At 35.9% G+C, this 20543-nt stretch overlaps 1 protein-coding gene across 4 annotated transcripts; it reads right to left on the bottom strand.

Moving 5' to 3' along the window:
- Nucleotides 1–6026: 6026 nt before the first annotated feature.
- FBXO8 (F-box protein 8) lies at nucleotides 6027–20118 on the bottom strand. Of its 4 annotated transcripts, none has more exons than XM_030947644.1 (6): nucleotides 19701–20118; nucleotides 18230–18569; nucleotides 15942–16068; nucleotides 9035–9153; nucleotides 7406–7602; nucleotides 6027–6666 (listed from the first exon to the last, which is right to left on the bottom strand). In XM_030947644.1, the coding sequence occupies exons 2-6, from the start codon at nucleotides 18556–18558 to the stop codon at nucleotides 6479–6481; spliced, it is 960 nt and encodes a 319-aa protein (XP_030803504.1). In that variant the 5' UTR covers nucleotides 18559–18569; nucleotides 19701–20118; the 3' UTR covers nucleotides 6027–6478. The 4 variants fall into 4 exon arrangements, with proteins under 4 accessions (XP_030803504.1, XP_030803505.1, XP_030803506.1 ...); XM_030947645.1 differs by having other exon boundaries at nucleotides 18230–18566; XM_030947646.1 differs by having other exon boundaries at nucleotides 18230–18566; nucleotides 19831–20118.
- Between the last annotated feature and the right edge of the window lie 425 nt (nucleotides 20119–20543).

Here is a 20543-nt window from a genome sequence, read left to right as displayed (position 1 = left end):
CTTCAAATTAGCCCTTTAAGTGCTGTGATTTTCAGTATACGTAATGCAGCACAGCACACATTGCGAAGACTTAATACCAAGAAAGGGAGATCATATCTTACTTTTAAAAAGTTGAAAAAGAATTTAACAAAAGCTGATTACTTATCATGTGACTTCTGTATTTTATTACATATCTAAATCTTATTTACATGGAAAAAAATTCAAGCATTTCTTATTGTATTTTTGCAGTAATAGATGAATGTTGAGTATTTTTTTCCTACAATTCCATGGGAAAAAATCCCAAGAAAGTCAGCTTTTGCTAGTACAAATCAGAAATGGTACTGTCAGACTTCAGACAGTGTGGAACAGTAATAAATACTTTTATTGATATAAATTCCTAAGTGGAATATAGAAACAAGAAGTTACATTTAATGTGAAAAAATACAGCATCTTGATTGTTATTAAGAAGCACGCTGAGAGATGCACTTTTTAAAAGAACTTCTGTGATTTCCTCATTTGTTTTGTCATTAATCAGCAGGTGATTAATGCTGCAAAAGGCAAGCAAACTCAAGAAGTTCTCCAGTTATAAAAATGTATTTCAGTTCAGTTGTGTTACATGAAATTATGACAATTAGCCTGAATTCTGGATATGAAGACAGGGAAACTGCAGTTGTGAAAATATTTTTTAACATATGAAAAACAGCTAAGATAAAAGTAATGCAAAGAATACATGTGCTATCACACCTCTCAAAGGAGCTGCTGGTGCAGCAGAGCAATACAAACTTTTTCACCATCTGTATCTCTGTGATGCCTGCAGGATTTTTTGCCTGCTGAGTTAATGGAGGGAACTGGTGTATAAAGTGATCTACAGCAGTGAATTCAAGGTCAGTTTTTTGATACAGCACTATGTGACTGCAGGACGACTTGCACAAGACAGGCAGGCATGTTTTTCACAAGGGGAAGGCTGCTTTTGAAATTGAAATAATCTGAGTATTTAATGTGCAAGAAAACACAATGTTCGAACTGTAGACCAACAGAACAAACTTCCACAAGGAAAGCAAAGAAGACAAATTGTAAATAATTTTCAATGTCAACCTCACATTTCAAAATAATTACTCATTTGCTTATGTTATGGTCATATATGAGAAGCATTGCAAACCTGTCAGGTTTTGGCTCTTGGCATACACACTGATGCATCTGTCTCAAGTCCAACAGAACATTCCTTGCCACTTAGCAGGCTACTGGCATGCATAATGCTCAGAGGATGAGTTCCTCCTAACAGAATACAGTATTCAGATTGAATAGATGGTCTTTCTCCAGAAAAACTTAGCTAAATAAGATTTGATACATATTTTTCCCTTTTAAAGTCTTTCTCTTCTGCATGGATTATAGGATTTTCCACAAGGTTAAAAAAAAGGGCTATGCTTGCTCTAAAAATTTAAGTTCACACTGGTATCCACTGTCAGAAACAGACTATTGAAATAACAAATGAGGTTCACTTCCTCAGAACGTGTAAATGCCCCAGCTTAGAGTTAAACTTTCAACAGCTGAAAGACAATACCATCGACACGTACCTGGCACTAGTTACTGGGGTTTATTTTTTCCTGGAAAGCAGTTTTGGGCGACAGAGTGGCGTCCGGGCTTCCCAGGTTGTTGTGCTGACAAACTGCAGTGGTGGTAAAGGCAGGGAGTCTGACAAAATCTCATTAATCATTTTAAATTAAATCCAACATTCCACTCCAACACTGCCAAGAAGAAAGCTAACTTTTACAAATGAATACTCTCTCTGAAAATAACTGGTATCCTGACCATACTGTTTTCACAAAAACATGCTTGATTTCTGTTAGGTACACATACACCATTCTTAAGCTTAAAAACTGCATTTTTTTGATTGCTGAGAATCAGAAAAGTGCTTTTTGCTTGTTTTCTCTATTATGGTCCATGAGTGAACACACAACTGAAAATTAAGAGCCTCTTTTTTCTTTCAATGAAGTTTTTTTGCTTGTCTAATATTTTAAGTACAGAAAGTTTGTTTTTGCAAGTAAAATTCACATAGGAAATGGAAGTATTCCATTTAAATATTTTCTCTAAGCATATTTATATGAATAAGAAAGGAAAACTGCACATTTACTAACATTAATATTAGTAAAAACACTGAGGTGATAAAGAAGCAATGTGATCTCTTTCAGGTTTTTTACAGACACACTTCTGTAAATACTGCTAGCTATTTGATTATGATTTAATTACACATGGCAAGTCTGAACTTTAAACATCTCATAAATAATATTAGATTATCACATAAAATTTTATCTTACTAAAATCACTATTAAATGCAGATTATAAAAGCTTGTATTTCTCTTTCAAGGTAAAATAAAACCATAACATGCTAATGTGAGACACAGGAATCTGCTCTTTGCCCACTTTAATAGTGCTTTTGAGCTTAGAGTGGGAGATTTTGCAACGGCAGAGAATAAGTCATCAGCCTCAATGTTTATTAGTTTTAATACACCCATGAAATATTTTAAAAGGAAAAAAAAATCCTAATTCAATAGAGGGCAAGTAAATCTGACTTCCCCAAATACTTATTATAATTTTGACATTTTAACATGATCAAGGAGGTATACCTCAATTTTGTTTAAGTGCTTAAAATAATACCTGTTTTCTAAAAACAGAGCTATAAACAGTATCATACTGCACAGACATCCTTACACAGAGAACAAAAATATTATCACTTTGAAAAAGAGCAATTCCTTGTTGATAAACTTGTTTATGTAAAGAACATTAATAAACTGCAGAATACTGAAGAAGAAATAATAACATTTATTTGCCCAGCTAGCCAGTTTATTTTCTTAAAGCTGTATTTTGAAACTGTTTACATTTTTTCTTTTTCCAGTGTGGGGGGTGAAAGGGAAAGGTTAAAGAGAACAAATTGAATTTTTTTCCTGAATGCAAATTTCTCACTTGCTTCAAAATTGACAAACATGTCTCAAACTTGTATTTGTTTGGGTTAATGTATGTTGCAGCAGCTTTGATTTATTTTAGAAAGTCAAAGCTGTATAAATGTGTTGTTTAGAGTTTGAATGGAAAGTATTCTAGACAGAAATAGAGTCTGAGAAAACAGATAATATCAGATGCTGTCTATAGCTAAGCTATGTGAATATCTAATATGTGCCATATTCCTTGAATAAATGCAAGCAGAGCCTCAGACTTTATAATAAAAGCAAACATGAGCTGGATTTGTGTGACACTTTACATGGACACAGGTACACTCATTTTTCCAACACGAACAGAATTTCCTTCTGTCACATCTGTGTATACTGAAGTTACCAAACTTTCAGAAATGGCCATTCAGAAAAATTCTAGTGTCTTTTAGGACAGAACAGTGAGTATTTGCAGAGGGATGGGCTGCAGGCTCACTTCTTCCTTCAGTGCTGTGTACAGTGCATACAGTTAAGAGTTAAGGCAACACCACATGGCCAAAATTCAAAGGACATGCAGTGGTGGAATCACAATAGCTTGGAAAACACTTCACAGGTATAAGCATGATCATGCTCTTGTAATTCAGCCTGAGATCCTCTGCCTAAGTCTTCTGAAGTGCTTGATCAAGGAGCTATTTCCACATTGCATCATTTAGTGACACAAGGATCAATGAAGTATCATTATTTTAAAATGTGCACGGAGACACCAAGTGCATTGAAGAAAAAACTGCATAAAAGTTTGTTTTTTAAAGAGTTTTTGGAGGACAACCAAGACAATTTTTGTCACTTTTTAAGGGTACTATTACACCTGATTAAGACTTTTTTTTTTCCTTTTAAGAGAGAAAATTGTTTAACTTCATGTAAAGTCTAGATTGCTAAAATGCAAAAAATTACTTCTCAGCCACTTTAGACTCAAACTGGAAAAAGGACAGAAGAAATGTCTGTATTAATTAGTTACTTTGTGATTGCCTCTGAGGAAATTCACACTTGGCATGTTGTATTTGCTGTTTTCTGTTCTACTCTGAGTTAGTAACATAATGTAGAGAACGAATTGGGTGCTAATCCTCTAAGACAGCTCAAAATCCTGTTGTGAAGATCAGATGCTGTTATCTGCATGTCATTAGGGTTTTGTTTTCTTTTGCCCTAGCCTTGTCTTATGGCAACTTGAATTGTATCATTCTGTTTCTAATTTATCTTCTTGGCTGCTACACAGGCCTAGAACTTTTCTAGACCTTGCTAATAGATGTACTCATCTATTCCAGAAAAAACATCTTCTGTCTGCCTGAAGGTTTTGTACTGTATCAGGGTAACGGGAAATTAGGAGAAATACAAACTAACAATTCATACTTTCTTACTAGTGCAAAACCAAAACCAGTATCACTAATGTCAACCTAAGCATATAACAGAAGAGAATTAAACCTTGCTCTGCATCTGTGGTTTGAGAAGAAACTATTTTCTAACAAGAAAAGTTCTAATTTCAAAATTCACTATATTCTACTGTCTCCACTTCAAATCACTTTAAAGACCCCAGAGATATTTGTCCTTTATAACTGGTCTTACAAATTACATTAAAAGCTCTCAATTTTTTTTTTCTGTAGTACAGCAGCAGACACCTGTGCCGTAAACAAAGCTCCCCACTGTACCATACACTCTTAATTTGTGTTTGAGATTAATTGATCACTGCAGAACGCATCCTTGGACTTCCTGCAATACATGAAATAATACTGGGTGTGGAGCAGTTATCCTGAGCAAGGCAGGTGATACTGTAAACCTGTCTGGAACATGGCCACAATACTGCTGGCTCCTGGCTTTGGCTGTGTATGCTACATAAATGCAATGGTATTTACACTTGATAAAAGGTACTGCAATAGAAAAGTACTTTTTTTTGCATGCATTTTGGTTTGTGGAGCAGAGTTATAAACATTTGAAATAGTAATAGCTACATCTTTTTCCTCCCATCATTTATGTAGCCTTTGTATGGACTGTCCTTCTCACATCTAAAACAAAGGAAACACTCCCTAGGTGCTAAACAGAAAGCAGCAGCATAGGCACAGGGCATGGCTGTGAGGGGTCATTCCTGAATTAAACTCTTGGCTCTGCAATAGGCTTTCTATGTAAAAACTCAGATTAGTTCTGTTTTACAGATTAAGAATTACCTTCCCACATCACCTCATACTACGGTAGGGAAAAAGAAGAAATATACTTGTTACCATGATGTATCCAGATGCTACTGATAGCTGAATATTATGTAAACAAACATAATCAGGAACACCTCTTCAACTACATGTTATATCAACTGCTCCTAGAGCTGTCTGAACAAAACCTAGACCAATCCTTAGTCAATTCCTGCACATGCACAGCAGTTCCACTGCTAATATTCTCCACACTTCAGAACATGCCAAGACACAACCTGACCAAGTAATTTTTCAAGTATTTCCACAAATTTAGAGCTGTTTAAAATCTAGCTACATGACCGACTTAGAAAGTAATTCAGTATCTGACTCTGAAACAGTTCTCCAATCCTGCACAGTCACTGCTCTAATCTTGCACTGTCAGTTTTTAACAGCTTTAGCAACGAGTCATCTGGTATACATTTGCCAAGGCATTTCCATCATTGACACTTCTAGACTGAGGGAACCAGTTGAAAGCAGCAACATGTTACTCACTCCTACCACTTTCCCTGTTCAGATTTTTTCTTGCTTACTGTGCTGAACAGGTGATTGTAGTTGTCCTGCTTCCCAAAAACCAGTATCTGCAAAATAGGTTGTGTATGTAAATGATGTAAACCTGCCTGTACACTGTATGATTTCCCCTGGATAACCCTTTATTGGCATCAGGGTTCATCTAAAATAGAGCCTGTAATCTTTAAAATTGAGTGAATAGCAGATTGGCAACATGCTAATTCAATTTAATAAATATAGTATAAAACATCAGCTTAGGTATTTTACAAGCGTTCTATCATGTCCTAGAATAAACTTTATTGTAGTATTCAGATCACTGTTCTTCTAACTTAAGTACCTGAGGTAGTTAGCATTGTAAAAAAAACGCAAACGAAAAGTCAAACACTAATTTAAGAGATAAAAGGAGAAATTTTAGTTAAAATACTTTACAATAAAATAATTATGATTATAAATCTCTTTAGTTAAATATATACACATTACATGGTATTCTAAAAAGAATGAACTTATTAAAGTTTCAAGCAGATCTAATGCACAAATTCACCACTTTTTCAGCTTAGACTGTAATGTCAGTTTAACATTCATAAATGGCTGTGTCAGACTAATGGCATTGTTTTGTGCAAAACTAAAAAAAATTATGAAAAAAAAATCCTTCTGTTCCCACAGTTAATAGATAGAAAAGGTAGTTTACACATACACACACTTACACACACAAACTTTGATTGCATACAGAGGTTAGAATGACCAGCACTAAAATAACCCCCATCTCTACAAAATAATTAATATCTTGAATTGATGTAGTTTTTGAAAATTACAAATTTTAAGTGCTAGCAAATTGTGCTTTTAGGCAGCCACGTGGCCAATAAGGTAGATGTTGTCATAAAGGTGCCCTACAAAATCTTCACTAATATTCTGTGCAGCTCGTCGCGTATTTCGGATGAATTCCCTCTTTGACATTTTGTTCTTCACGTGAGGGCTTGTTAGATCAATCGAAAGGAGAATCAAAGAGTAACACAGTACATAAACTGCATCTAGACAAGAGAGAATAAATAAAAAAAGTTTAAAAAAGAAACTGGGATCATTAAAAGTATTTTTCCCCGTCTAAGAATCTTATGGTCTTTGTCATCTAGGCTCATAACTTTATACATATATACATACACATACAACTACTTAGAAGGGTATCCATAGAAATAAAATCTAATATGGCAACTTTCAAAGTAATAATGTCAGTATACTGCCAAATGAGAATTTACAAATCTCTTAATATTTCTACATAATCCAAAAGCCACTAAGGGCTTTATACATTTTCATTTAAACAGATTCCTGAAGTTTGTATAAACTAAAGACAACATCCTGCAAAAGCTTATCTTTTAAATATGTAAGCAGTTCCACTGCTGAAAATTGCCTCCTCCAATCAATTAGAAATACTTGTTAAATTGTAAGTGGTCCAATATTCCCTTTCATTTCTGTGAGACTAACCACAAGGTAAAATGTTAAGTGTGTAAAACTCCGCAAGAGGAACTTCAGAAAAGAAAAAAGCTCAAAGAACATACAAAAATGGAAGATACCATGGAAATAAACCAAACTAATCAGCTAAAAAAAGAATCTGTATGCTTTTTTGGTTTTTTTTTTTAATGAACAAAATTTTCAACAAAATTTTTCAATTTTGTACTTTCAGATATACATGTTTAGATGCTGACTTTAAAGCTATCAGAAACAGTAACATCATCCAGAAGTATAAAGACTGATCCAATGCTCATTTTTGCTTACCAGGGCTAAGGCCAAGCTCTCTCATCAAATCAGGATTACAAGCACAGAACCTGTGAGAGAACTTTGTTATGAGAGTTTCAAGGTACTCCCCACGCTCCTCAGGAGCATGAATGTGTCTGAAGAACTCTCTCAGTGCATTTGGCAAGAACTGATTTCTGAAGTTGTGCAGCGTCACAAGGTCATCCAAAACATCTCTCCTGGAAGAACAAAAACCCATATAATTAGAAAAGTTTCTTTTAACTGTTTAAATATGAAAATGTGTAGATGTTAAAAATAAAAATTAAAGCTTTAGAATAGCATGAGCTTTTGTTTTTGCTAAAAGGCAAAATTATCACTAACAGCACAAAGATAATATAAACACATGTTCTTTGCCTATTTGTAGCCAAATACTATAAAAACATACATGAATCAGAACTCAAAGTTTGTATATATATTCAATCAAGGTCTACACAGAGGCTTTGATTCCTGTAATCTGTGACAAAACCATTAAAAAAGACAGTAAAGGGAATAGACTGATGCATGCCACACATTTTGATGTCTAAGTAGAAGCTGTTACAGGACTGTCTTGTTAAAACCAGGCTTCAGCTAGGCAAAATTTGCTCATGAAGTCCACCAGAATGTGATGTTCTCAAGTGCTTTGCACTGAACACAAACACATATAAAAGATTCAGACCACACCTATATTGTCAGATGTGCAAAAGACAGTAGAAAAAAATTTGGAAGCAAATTTGAAGTGAACCTAGGAACATTTTCCTATGTTTCACCTGATTTTTACCCTGCTTGTGAGTTTCAACATTTAAAAAAGTAGTTTTTATTTTTAGTGTCTGATCATACTCTGTTTATGAAGGGAAGATAAATGGCAGTAGAAGTCACTAACATGAACTTGCAATCTCATCCATTAAATGGTTTGTATTTTTATTATTGCCTAAAAGATTTATAAATCTCAAGTTTTACTGCACAGGACTGCCAGTGGTGATAACATTGCAGACTCTTTTTATTCCTTTAGTAGCACAGGCTGAAGAAGATGAGAAGCAGGAGAGGATTCCTGTTGAAGCGCTGTAGGCCCTCTGTTCTTCCTATTCAGGTGCAGTAACTATTCTCCTCCATGACACTGCCCTCCCCCAACCTGACGGCAGAGAAAGCACTGTGGAGACAGACAGTTCCCTTCTGCAGCTCCTGATGTCTCCAAGAGGCTGCTCCCTTCCCTGTCAGGAGGTGTGTGCAACTTCCAATCAAGAAATATCAGACAACCAAGTAATGGTTAGATGATTCAATATTAGTTAAAAAGCCATCATCCCTTAGTAAAGTGATAATTACTTTTACTAAATAAGAGCCACAAGAAAGGGAAAAAACCCATCAAGTCAAAAAAGCAGCAAAATATCTATATAAGATTTTATGAGGATGTGAGATTTATCATTTACAGGTGATATTTTTGAGGATTCTTATTAAGTGCTACAGTCACATAAATACTTGAACAGAGTAACTGTTCACATTTAGAAGAACCATTACCTAGCTGCATTGTTTTGTCTTTTTACATCGCTGAAGTGGCATCTCTATATTCAAAATATTGTTAAGTGGGGCTGAACATTGAAAATTAATAGAAAATGCCTTAAGAGAAATTTTAATTACCTTTCATCAAGGTAGATTCTCAGCTTCTTCCAATTCAGTGTTCTTGTGCAAAAGATAAACTTAGCTATTTCTTTCGGTGAATCATCTAGTATGCCTTTGGACATAAAGTAGTTGACACCCTGAGATAAAATACAGGTACATATAAATATGTTTAATCTTCATAATGTATTTAGGAACAAGTATTGTACTTCACAATGTAGGACTGTAATCCTATGAATTAACTGGTTTGTTTTTCAGAATGGTTCGTCCTCCTCTAAATCACATTTCAACATGCAGAATACACTCTAAAATTATAAATCAAATGCCAAGAGACAATTTAGTGTTATGGTTGAGATTTTACATACAGTCATAGTAGAAAATTTTAAATTATGAACCCCTTAATGAGCATGATGGTTCTTTAATAATTTCTTTACAGTGTATATCAGTATTTTGCTTTTCATACTACTGTAATAGTATTTAAAATGTTGCAGGGACCATAACTGTTAATTTCATAACTTTTGCAAATAAGAAAATCTTAGCCATAATGTGTTTAGTCTTCAAGATCTTTCATTAAAACAGTAATGTTCTCACATGTATACAATGCATCACATTCAAATAGATGCATTAAATGCATTTGTTTAAATGTGTAATAATGCAAATAAACACAAGCACGCTGATTTCAAAGCATAGGTAAGTATCAACATATATAAATATGCATACACATAAATAAGAACACTATGCCTAACATAAAAATAGTTTAAAAATACAGAATTGCATATAATTTATAGTCATGATTTCCAGAATTTTACACTTTGACCAAACACACATTTGTTATAGAATAAACACGGCAAATTTAAAGTATTTCAGTGATATTCTGGATTCTCTCTGGTCATTGAAATATCGCAAAGCATAAAACTATTTTCCTTACAATCTTAGAAGTCAAAACCCAACTAATGGATTTAAAAAATGTTCACACTTTTCAACAGCAAAAATCTAAATGTGAGAATAACTAACCAAGTTCTTCCAATTCAATTTGGCAGGGACTGGGAGCAGTACTCAGCATTTGTTACCAAGAAGTGTTGCAATACTTAAGTACAATAGATCTTGACTACAGCATAAGGATGAAATGTAAAATGAGCAGGACAGTGCATTTCTGCATAGAATAACGTACCAAGGCCACAACCTAAATCACCTTCAAAATACGTCTGAAATATTTTTTCATAAATTTTCTGATATCAAACTTCACAATATTTTTTAAGTCTGCCCTTTAAGTTTACATTACATCTACAAAGATGTAGGGGCAACCTGTCACTCAGTGTATAAACTAAACTTCCCAGTGCTCTTGAATTTCGTGTGAAAAAGAAATAAAGGGCTGAGTGCAGGTTTGGAACATTTTGTGAAGGGTCTTAGTAAAGCAAAGTCTTAGTTGCATAAAGCAGCAAAATAGTTAGAATATATGTTTAAGAACACAAATTAAAAGCCAAAAAACATGTGTAGTAATAACTAGCTATTTTTAGTTTTTGCTTATATATTCATAGAAAAGAGCAGTTAATTAAGATACATTTATTTTGTTTAAATAATGGCTTATAGAAATAAATAAAAACATATAGGTTTTTAGACAGATAAACCAAAAACTCTAGCAGTGTTATGTCCCAATTTTAAGAAAAATCTATATTTAGGATGACAATGTAACATGTATTGCTCTATCATCTTGCATTTCAGTCCAAATTAGATCATATTTAAGTTTGTCCATAATATGGATGGACAACATGTTAAGTACTTTCTTGAGTCACAGCTAAATAAGAAATTAAAAATGGGAGATAACAAGCATTTAGGCAATTTATGTAAGATGAGCAGCAGAATATCTCCTTTACATTTATCCCGAGTTAATGAGATTTATGTGTTTGCTTCAATAAGAAGTAGTAGCTTAAGATAATACAAATTGAAGCATGGTGGGCAAGTCTTGAATAGCATTCCTGCTGCAATTAGCAAACACTTCTGCAACACATCCAGAAAATACGTAGCATGACATAGCAGAGGCAGGATGACAATAACACCCTCTTTAAGATAGTGGGTTTGTTTCTCTGTGATAGAAACTGCAACATTTACTTCCTCATGCATTAGCTCTCAACTCAATGTAAGATCTCCATCTGACAGGCTACAAAGACTTTGCATTATTATTGTCTCTCTCTAATTCCTTTCTCCCCTACCACACATAATGCTTGACAATATCTTTCTCTGTGAATTCATTTTCCTCAGCTCCTTCACAAGTAAACAGGGTATAAATAAAATATAGTTCACCACATGCCATGATTTTTAGTTGCTTTTTATTTAATCCTAAGCTATCAAAAATACTTTGCAACAGTAGAAGCCTGATTCCTCTTTTAAGTTCTTAAATTTTGTCTCACAGCAAATGAAATTTATTTACAAGATTTACAGCATGTCATTGAATCTGTTTTTCATAACACCGTAAATACTACCTTGAAAACCTCTCAGAACCCTTGCTTCAAATAAATCACTTTTGGTAGCTAAAATGGTCACTTGTGGCATATATACTGGCTGAAGCAGGTAGCCCTACACACTATTAAAACCTATGCTAAGATTACTTATCAGTCAGCTGGTGATTCTCCTAGGAAACATTTGACTGCAGTCAGGTAGGCTACTCTGTGCCATGATCTATCAGCTCTGAAGAGGCCTTTTTAACACTTGGGAAACATTACAGAATGAGCACATACAGTATTTTTTAAATTCTAATTCAGAGGACTGTAATATTCTTAGCATTAGAGAATTAGGAAGGATACCTTAAACCTTGCCTCTGTGGCAAGCATGTTATCTCTGAATTTCAGACAGCTCTGGATAAAATATTAATGTATGGAAGTGTTGATTTAAATTATACATGCAAACAACAACTTTAAATATAGACTAACAGTAACAACAAACAGTAACAACTGTTGTATTTCAGTATGTTATTTTTTATGGTTGTTTTTTTTTTTTTTCTCACACACAATGCTTGTTTTGTCAGCCTATTCTATTACAGCACTGACACTCCTTGCTTGTTTTCCACCTGTTTCCAATAGTCTTTGGATTTGTTTATATCCATACAGGATCTCTAAAATGGAAAACTTTTCCTTTTCAGTGTTGATTCCATTTCTGCATTGACTATATTCTTTGCTAAGAGTCCTTTCAGAGCACTTCAGTACAGCAGTCAACATTAAAACTTTTGTAGTTGCCTTTGGCACCTCTGTTTAGATATGCATACAAAACAAACCAGACATAGCCTAAGTTAATGGCGCAGAAATTTTGGAATCAGTATCTAGTATAGTAGGGTCTCAACTTCTGTTGGTGATTCTAGGTAACACTAACATTATTAGTAAATAATAATTAGACATATGTGGTATTGTTCCCATTTTTCTAGAGAAGTACACTATCTTAATATATCTAATGGTGCATCTTCTGGAACAATGTAGGTGGTATAATACAAATTTTCATTATTGTTTTACTAAGTTCTGAATCAAGTCACTTGGTGACAAATGTGGACACAATATGTAACATACATTTCAAACAGTGGCTCTTTCACTGTATGCCTTTAAAATACAGTCTCAGTGATTCAAGCAGGATAGCAGAAATTGCAAATAGAATGCGGACATATTTTTCATGTTACAGAGAATCCATAACTAATAATTTACAAGATTAAACCATTCTAATTTTAATGTAGAAATATCAAAAGGTTTCACCTCAATGTTCCTTTCCGACTTTTTTGATAAATCACACAAATTTCTTTCCTCTACAACACACATGTACTTATAATATTCTTCTGACCGATAAATCAAGGCATCTCAAAACCGGCTTGCTTAGCAGATCACTATGAAATAGGGTAAGTTTTAAAAACTTTCCTTAGAAATACAGCACAGTAAACAATCCATCATCTACAGACTACCTATAATTAAAAGTCAGGTAAGATAGCTTTACACAAGTGGCTAACAATTTATAATCAGGAAAAGGTCAGAAAAACCTGTCCTCCCTGTCAAAAACTAAGGGCAGCTTGCAGAACGAGACAACCAGAATAGTGGAAAGACAGGTTTAGTATAAGCACTGTCTTACTGTACTTTATTATTATGCTATGCAAAGGAAATCCTGACCTCACTAAAGACAGACAGTTTTGGTACAGTACAGATTCTACAAGGTACATAAAAATAAATGCTATTTAATAGATCAGTTAGAACCATTAAGGATGAAACAAAAAAACATAGATCTTCTTTCCTGACCAAAAGATTCTTGTTTGTACCTTCAGTTTCAATTTTAGCTACATAGCATTGATCCATGTAATAAACTTGACAAAGTATTTTGTAGGGAGTTAGAAACTGGATACAAAACAATGGGAAATAACTTCTGGTTGCTTACAAATTCTGAGTCATAAGCACACGAGATGAAATGAGCACTGCATGAGAAACATTTCACATACACCATAAACTCTTTAAAATAAAATATAGCAGAAATCAGATAGGCAGATTAAACAACATATTTATATTCAAGTGCTAATACTAACTGAACTATCCCCTCTCTCCAAAGAAACAACAAAAACCAGGTTCCAAAATCTTGTCTACAATGGTGGTGCCATATGAAAAAAGCCCAACAAATCAACCAACCAACAAAAAAACCCCAAAACCCAAACCAAAACAACAAAACCAAACCAAAACAAAAAACCCAACCCAAACATGCACTGGAGGTTTTTTTTTCAGATTACATGTCATGTGTTTAGGCACATCCTTTTAGCAGAATGTGAGCACCTGCTATGAATTATGCAAGCTCATGCACACAATCAACACGTTAAATTACAGCAGATACCACAACACCATGCACACAACAATGGCTAACCGGAGAATCCTACCACAAAGTGTGCAGATGCTCTTCCCTACCCCGTGAGCCACCGCTAGCTCTGGAGCTGTTGCTGTGGAGCCTGGTTACCCATTTTCATGACATGGGCGGTGTCCTTTGGAGAATCTTGCTCCTGTGGCTGTAAGTATTCCTATTTTTATAGTAATTTGATCAGGTCTGTTATCAAATGTAAAGCAGAGTTTGGCAGGAAATTCGGAGACACAATTTGTAATAGTGGAATGTCATAGCATATGTTCCAGTCACAGTGTCCTTATAATAATAATAATTCTGCCAATATCACAGTTGTAAACAGTAAAAGCAACAGTATTTGTGAATTCTCCTGAAACTCAGGCCCTGAATGATTCCTACGAAGCTACGGTGCTCCACAGGGAGAGAGGAACAGAGCCCTTAGGAGATACCCTGAGGTTCTCATCTCTCATTGAAGCAGAGTATTTGTACTTCTATTGTAAAATATAACCACAATGAAGAAGCAAGAGTAGCAAAATAAAGTTAATACCTAATTTAGGGATGCCGTAAGTTAGCTCTAATTTGCAGATCTTAATTGCCTTTAAAAATAATGAATCTTCTATTAAGTGCATTTTCTGAAGGCTCCAAATGCTTTAAAAATACCAAGATTACTTTAAATAAGGTTGAAATATAATGGCACATTATAAACAGAGTTAAGTGAAAAAATTGTGTTAACAAAATTGAAATACAAAGAAAAATCTGGACAGACAATGCTACTAGCAATATACTTGATGTATTACTGAAAACATGTAAGTTACCTAAATATTGCATCTAGTTTGAAAGCTTTCACATTTATTACTAAATTTGTGAAAATTCTGCAGAAAAACAATACTAATCACTGAAGTGGCCAGGTGATGATGTCTTGATGCTGTGTATCAGAGTTCAAGGCAGAGTTCTACTAGAAAAATTACAAAATACTCTATTTGTGGCTGATAAAAGTAATGGTCTCTTAATCAAGCAGAATATGAGATAAAGCAAGAACTTTAATGAAATTGCATTATTGCAACGATTCACAAAACTGCTTTATTTATTTTACCCCATGGTCACAAGTTCACACTGTCTGTATCATATCAGCTGAGTGAAATTTGCTCCTAGAAGTGTTTCTTTTCATATCTCAATCCTTTTTCTACTTGGGATTTATTCAATTACCACTTCCATGTATGTGTGTAACTATATGCAGGAAGTTAACAGCATTTTTGTTCAGTACTGTGTACACTCTTTGCCTAGGAAACATCAAGCAGGAATCTTGTTTTATACACAAAAGACTCTCTCTGCCACTTGGGCATTAACTGTCTACCTCCCAGGCAAAAGCTGTCTACTCTCAAGCTGTTTTCTTCTTTGAAAGGCAACAGACTGAAAGCAGAAACTGACTTTTCCAGTTAGTTATCTGAAATTATAAATGGAAACCTTTCAGTCTGACAAGAGATTTTTTTTTGAAGATAAATTTATATTGTTCTATAAGAAAAGATTATGCACAACAAACACCTACAGAAACTAAATCAAACTGATCTTCAGGATAGTTCAGCAGTAGATCTTTCTCATACGTCAAGATTTGCTCCTTGATAGTGGAAATAGGTGAAAATCCCCTACAAGAAAATGTGATTGTGATAGAAGTAATCAAACTTTATACCTCATCCTGCTTTAGATCTCATCCTGCTTTGTCTAAAGTGAACCAAACTCAAACTCTGCATTTTAACTTTTTTATTTATGTAAGCTCATTGTTATGCTCTTACAATTCACCACTGTCTCTTCAGTTAGGATATCTGCCTTGTTCCTAAGTTAATACATGGTTACGAATTTCTGGCATCCACAGAAGTGTACAGAGCACTTAACAGGCAAGTCATGTAAATGATGTACACAGGTACAATACTCAAAAATAAGACCAAAATACTGCTGTAGCTCAGTATTAACCACCCATACAGTAAAACAAACACTGATTAAAACTTTGTTTTTATATGGCTATAATTATAAAAAAACAATCACAATTATTGTAACTGTTTGTTACTGTCAGCAACAGTTCACTTACCTCATCAGGGTTGGCATTAAAGGTGAGACTGCCCTCATCTAGCTGCATATACAATTTTCTAAAAGAAAATCCTAGAGGCGGATTCTTATTGTATATAGAACAGTGACCCCAAGTGGATTTGCACAACCTATGAAAATAGAATTAATCTATTATAAAAACTCCTTTTCAAATTTCATGGATTTTACAGAAGCAAAATGTAATCAACACTGCAAAGCTAATACTTGAGCTATAGGAAAAGTTAGAAGTAAGTTGCTGTAACAGTTATTAAGTCTTTTTGCCATGTTTTTCTAAAATCTTCAATTATATGATTAATGTTTTCTTCTCATAGAGGTTTTGGTGTATTTGAGTGCAACATCAAAACATATCCCAGTAGGTGGCATCATGATAACAACCACACAGCAGAGACCTCTGGCACTCCTACAACCTGAACACTGGAGAACAGTGACAAGTTGTTCTCCTGGGGTACTATGACAGATTAAAACATTCTGTTTCTTTTCCTGTGCCCCAGTTGTGCAGTGAATTGGACACTGTATCTGCACACAATTATGCCATTAATTCAGCCCTTTCCCCATCTGTCCTTCTTCACCCAACTCCTCCTCCTGTTGTCCTAACTAGCCAGTCCTAATGACTAGATCCAGTCCCATCCTATGGGACTATAACTTTTCAGCATCTTTCGTTTTTACTCCATATCAGTCTCATCAGTTTCTGTCCCTCATCTCAGTTCCTTTGATGATACCATCTGCAATTCCCTTTCTACACACTCTAGATTCCTTATTGAACTGGTAGTTCTGCTTCAACACACCTGCTCTGTAACTAATTAGGAACAATGTTTAGGACCCAGAAGGTAGTCACTGGAGACATGGCAAAGATTCTGTTTTCATTTCTGGAACCTGGATCTTATCTGGACTGAGTTTGGAACTGCAACTACAGTACTTGCCAAAGCTTAAACACACCCTTATATGTGTAAAATAGTGAAGATTTTTACAGAGATTATGCAAATTGAGATTTTTATCTATTGCTAAATCAGGATGCATTTTCATTACCAAAAGAAATGCAGTATGAATGTGAGTATTATTTTGAAAGACTGCACAAAAAATTGTTGGACTGTTTCCCAGAATGAACTTCAAGGAAAATATGTACTTCCACCCCAAATGTTAAGAATATATTCTGCATGTAATTAAGAAGCTCTACTAAAAGCTTTGATCTAGGGAATTTATTTCTATTTAGGTTGGGTTTGATACCAAGAACTGAGCACAGTACTATACATATTGATAAACTTAAAAGCTTACTGGTATCCTTCACTAGAATTCCTGCTCCTGTCAATAGAACAGTCCTCAACAGCAGAACAATTGTGACTAAGAAGTTATGCTGCATTATCCTTTTGCTAGGTTCAAAAGCATGATAGGAAGGGAAACTGCTTAATTCAAATGCAGCAGGGCAAGGAAACAGATGAGGGGAGGAAGAGATATAGAGCATAATGAAAGGTAAATAAACAACCTGAACAGTAACCCAACTGCTACAGAAGTAACACTGTCTGCTAGGGGAGAAGAAAATGTTGTAAAAGAAGTTACAAGTTCTGCTGATCATCTACTCTAAAGATAAGTATGATTTCATGAATGTTTCCTAGTGCTGTAAAACATAAAATACCAAAGAATATGTTAATTACATTTTGATATTACACTATTTTATCTTAAAAATGTTCCTTTATTTATTTCCCAGACATACAAATTCTGCATATGTTATACATAAACGTGTTTCAAGAGTTAGGCTGAAGAAATTTCACTTGAGAAAAAAACAACCTTTTCTTTCCTCCCTCCATAGTCATCTTCCAAAAAAGATACACCTAATTTGCTTCAAGTGTAGCAGATGAGTTCTCACTTCTCTTCCTTTGGAAGTTTGGCTGAATAGGTTTACTTGCTTAAGCTAGACAACTGTTCAAAGTTCAGAGAAGTAATGATACAAACACCTCAGATGTGCTTTGAGATAATACAAAAGCGAAGACAAGTCCCTGTTTTTACCCCATGCTATCTCAAACACCAGGTGTTTAATAATACACGTGTACTCTTGTGCCAAGCATGCTTGTGTATGTAGTAATCTCCAGAAATACCCCATACTAATTAGAAATCCAGAATAACACATTTTTAAATGATATATGTTTCCTCTATATAAATCTCATTTAACTTAGGAAATCTTTGCTAGGATAGAAAGACAAAAAGCACTTACTAAGGCACATTTAAAATCTAATACTTTTTACTATGCCCAGGTGATACTTCTTTTTTCGTGCTTACCCTTGCCAGAGGAGCTCATCATTAGCAAGATCCTGCCAGACACATGATGCTAGACAGAGATCAGTTGCATTCAGGTATGACAAAATGGTAAAACTGAGCTCTGGTGGCAACATTTCCAAGTTAATGAATCCTTCTTGTTCTTTAGATTTCCTTGTCTTCAGCAGATGGTAGATGTCAATGCCTCCTTGAGCTTGTTTGCGATGGCTCGTATTCGAAACATTGTTAGCAGGTATCCTCCTACCATGCTCTCTGGTAAGATAGCCTTGTCCACTGTATCCTTGCTGCTGCAATTGCTGGTTTCTAGCAATTCTCCAGAGTCCCTGACCCATCTGCAAGCCTGCTGGACATAAAATCCAAATTAGACATTGACAGCTATTTGTAAACATTTGTAAGACAAACTCAGGACATAAGTAAAATTTTATGACTAATCTGAATAGGTAGAAAGTGAGTTATAGCAAAGTTATGTTGACCAGGTAATCAGTCTTCATAGGGCAACCGATAAAATACTGAAAACAAAACCCATTAAGAAAACCTAGATTTTTTTTTTCAAAAGCTTCCATGACTGAAGAGCTACGAAATTAACAATAAGTTTCTCCAAAGAGTACCAAATATTATCTATATCACATGCAAGTTAAGAAACCTTAGGCTTCAGAACATTTGGAATCTTCAGACTTCCTTCAAAATTTCACAAAAAGACCTTATTTAGAGTCAATGAAGGACTCTTTAGAGTCAATGATTGGATAACACAGTGACTGACAATGAAAGAAAGCTTAATGACTTCAGTGATAATGCAGTAAGGATTCTGAGCGCTCAGAAACAACAGAATAAGCTTTCTTACCTAGTAGCATAACATAAAACCTTGATTATAAGATACTCACATACTTATACAGAAAATATTACTGCAGAAATAGTATAAAAAGTGTTTTTGTAATGTAAAAATTAAAAACATATTTGCTATTTTAAGGATGAATTGAAGAAATTTCACAGAAGAAACAAAATGAGACAGAATTTAAACCAGTCTAGAACCAGCTGCTGAAAATCACAAGCTCTGCTATTTGTGTAGCTATTCAGCACCTTATATGCCATTTGTTAGAACACATATAATTTTCCCAATCACGTAATTACTTTCAGCTTTGTAATAATCCAGGATGAATGCTTTCATAATAAATGATGAGCAAACCCATTGTTATAAAGCCTTTTAAGTAATGACGTCAAAGACTATATTTTAAAGTTATTTTGAACCTATATTTTCAATCTTCAGATTCAGTATAGCACTCAAATGCATGTTTTCAAACGTCTAATAATGTAATCTTAATTGAAAACTCTTGATAGCTTGGCTGGAGTAGCTACCACAGCAAAAATAACATCGAGCTTGTTTATAAATTGCTGATCTTCTCTAGCTCTGTCTGCTATCTATCAAAGTCTGATTTAAATTCTAATTGTTTCTTCCTCATGTTACTTTGCTACTTACTGCATAATAAATTCTTTTGCAGTGTTGACAAGCACGATAGGATGCTAAAAGTAATCTAAATTAATGCTGCATTAGTTCTTATTTAATAAAGTAGAATCCAGTACTAACATGCACTCTAAACACTCTCCACCTTATAGTAACTGAGCCCTACAGCTGCTGATTTGCAGCCACGATTATGCCAACAGGAAAACGTTCCTTCCTTCGATGCAAGCCTATCGAAACTGAAGCTTCGTTCGCAGCAGCTGCATTGTAACCGAGGCCCGCCGGTCGTCCCCCGCCCCGGAACCCTTCAATCCCGACTGCGGGCCACCAGGCTGGCGGGTGGAGGCACAGCCCGTCCCGCAGGCCCAGAGCCGCCCCAGGGAGCCGAGGCCCGAAGCCACTCAAGGCCGCACCGCGTCCCGAGAAGCTCCGCAGCCGAGCCGCCACCCGAGCCGCCCGTCCCCGCGCAGAGCGGCACCGGGGCCCGGCCCGGGCACGGCCGCCCCGCTCCCTGGGCACCGGCGATCGCAGCCGGCGGGTGCCGCCCCCGGCCCCATTGGGCCGCTCCCGGAGCCCCGGCCGCCGATTGGCCGCGCCGCCCGCCCGTCCGCGCCGCGGGAGGGGCCCCCGCGGGCCCTACCTGTGCCAGCGCTCCGCTGCAACCGCCGCCGCGACGAGCCCGGCCCGCCTGCGTGCGAGGGGCCGCGCCGGGCGGGAGGGGCTGCGCGGGCCTGGCGGCGGGGACGGGCGGACAGGCCCAGGGAAGGAGCCTCGGCAGGGAGGCCGAGCCCGCCGCCGCCGCCGCCGCCGCCCCGACTCCTGCCCGGGCAGCTCTGACGTCTGCTGTTGTTGCTGGAAGTG

Source organism: Camarhynchus parvulus, chromosome 4, assembly GCF_901933205.1.
Source record: "Camarhynchus parvulus chromosome 4, STF_HiC, whole genome shotgun sequence".
Taxonomy (NCBI): domain Eukaryota; kingdom Metazoa; phylum Chordata; class Aves; order Passeriformes; family Thraupidae; genus Camarhynchus; species Camarhynchus parvulus.
This window is presented reverse-complemented; position numbering and strand designations above follow the sequence as displayed.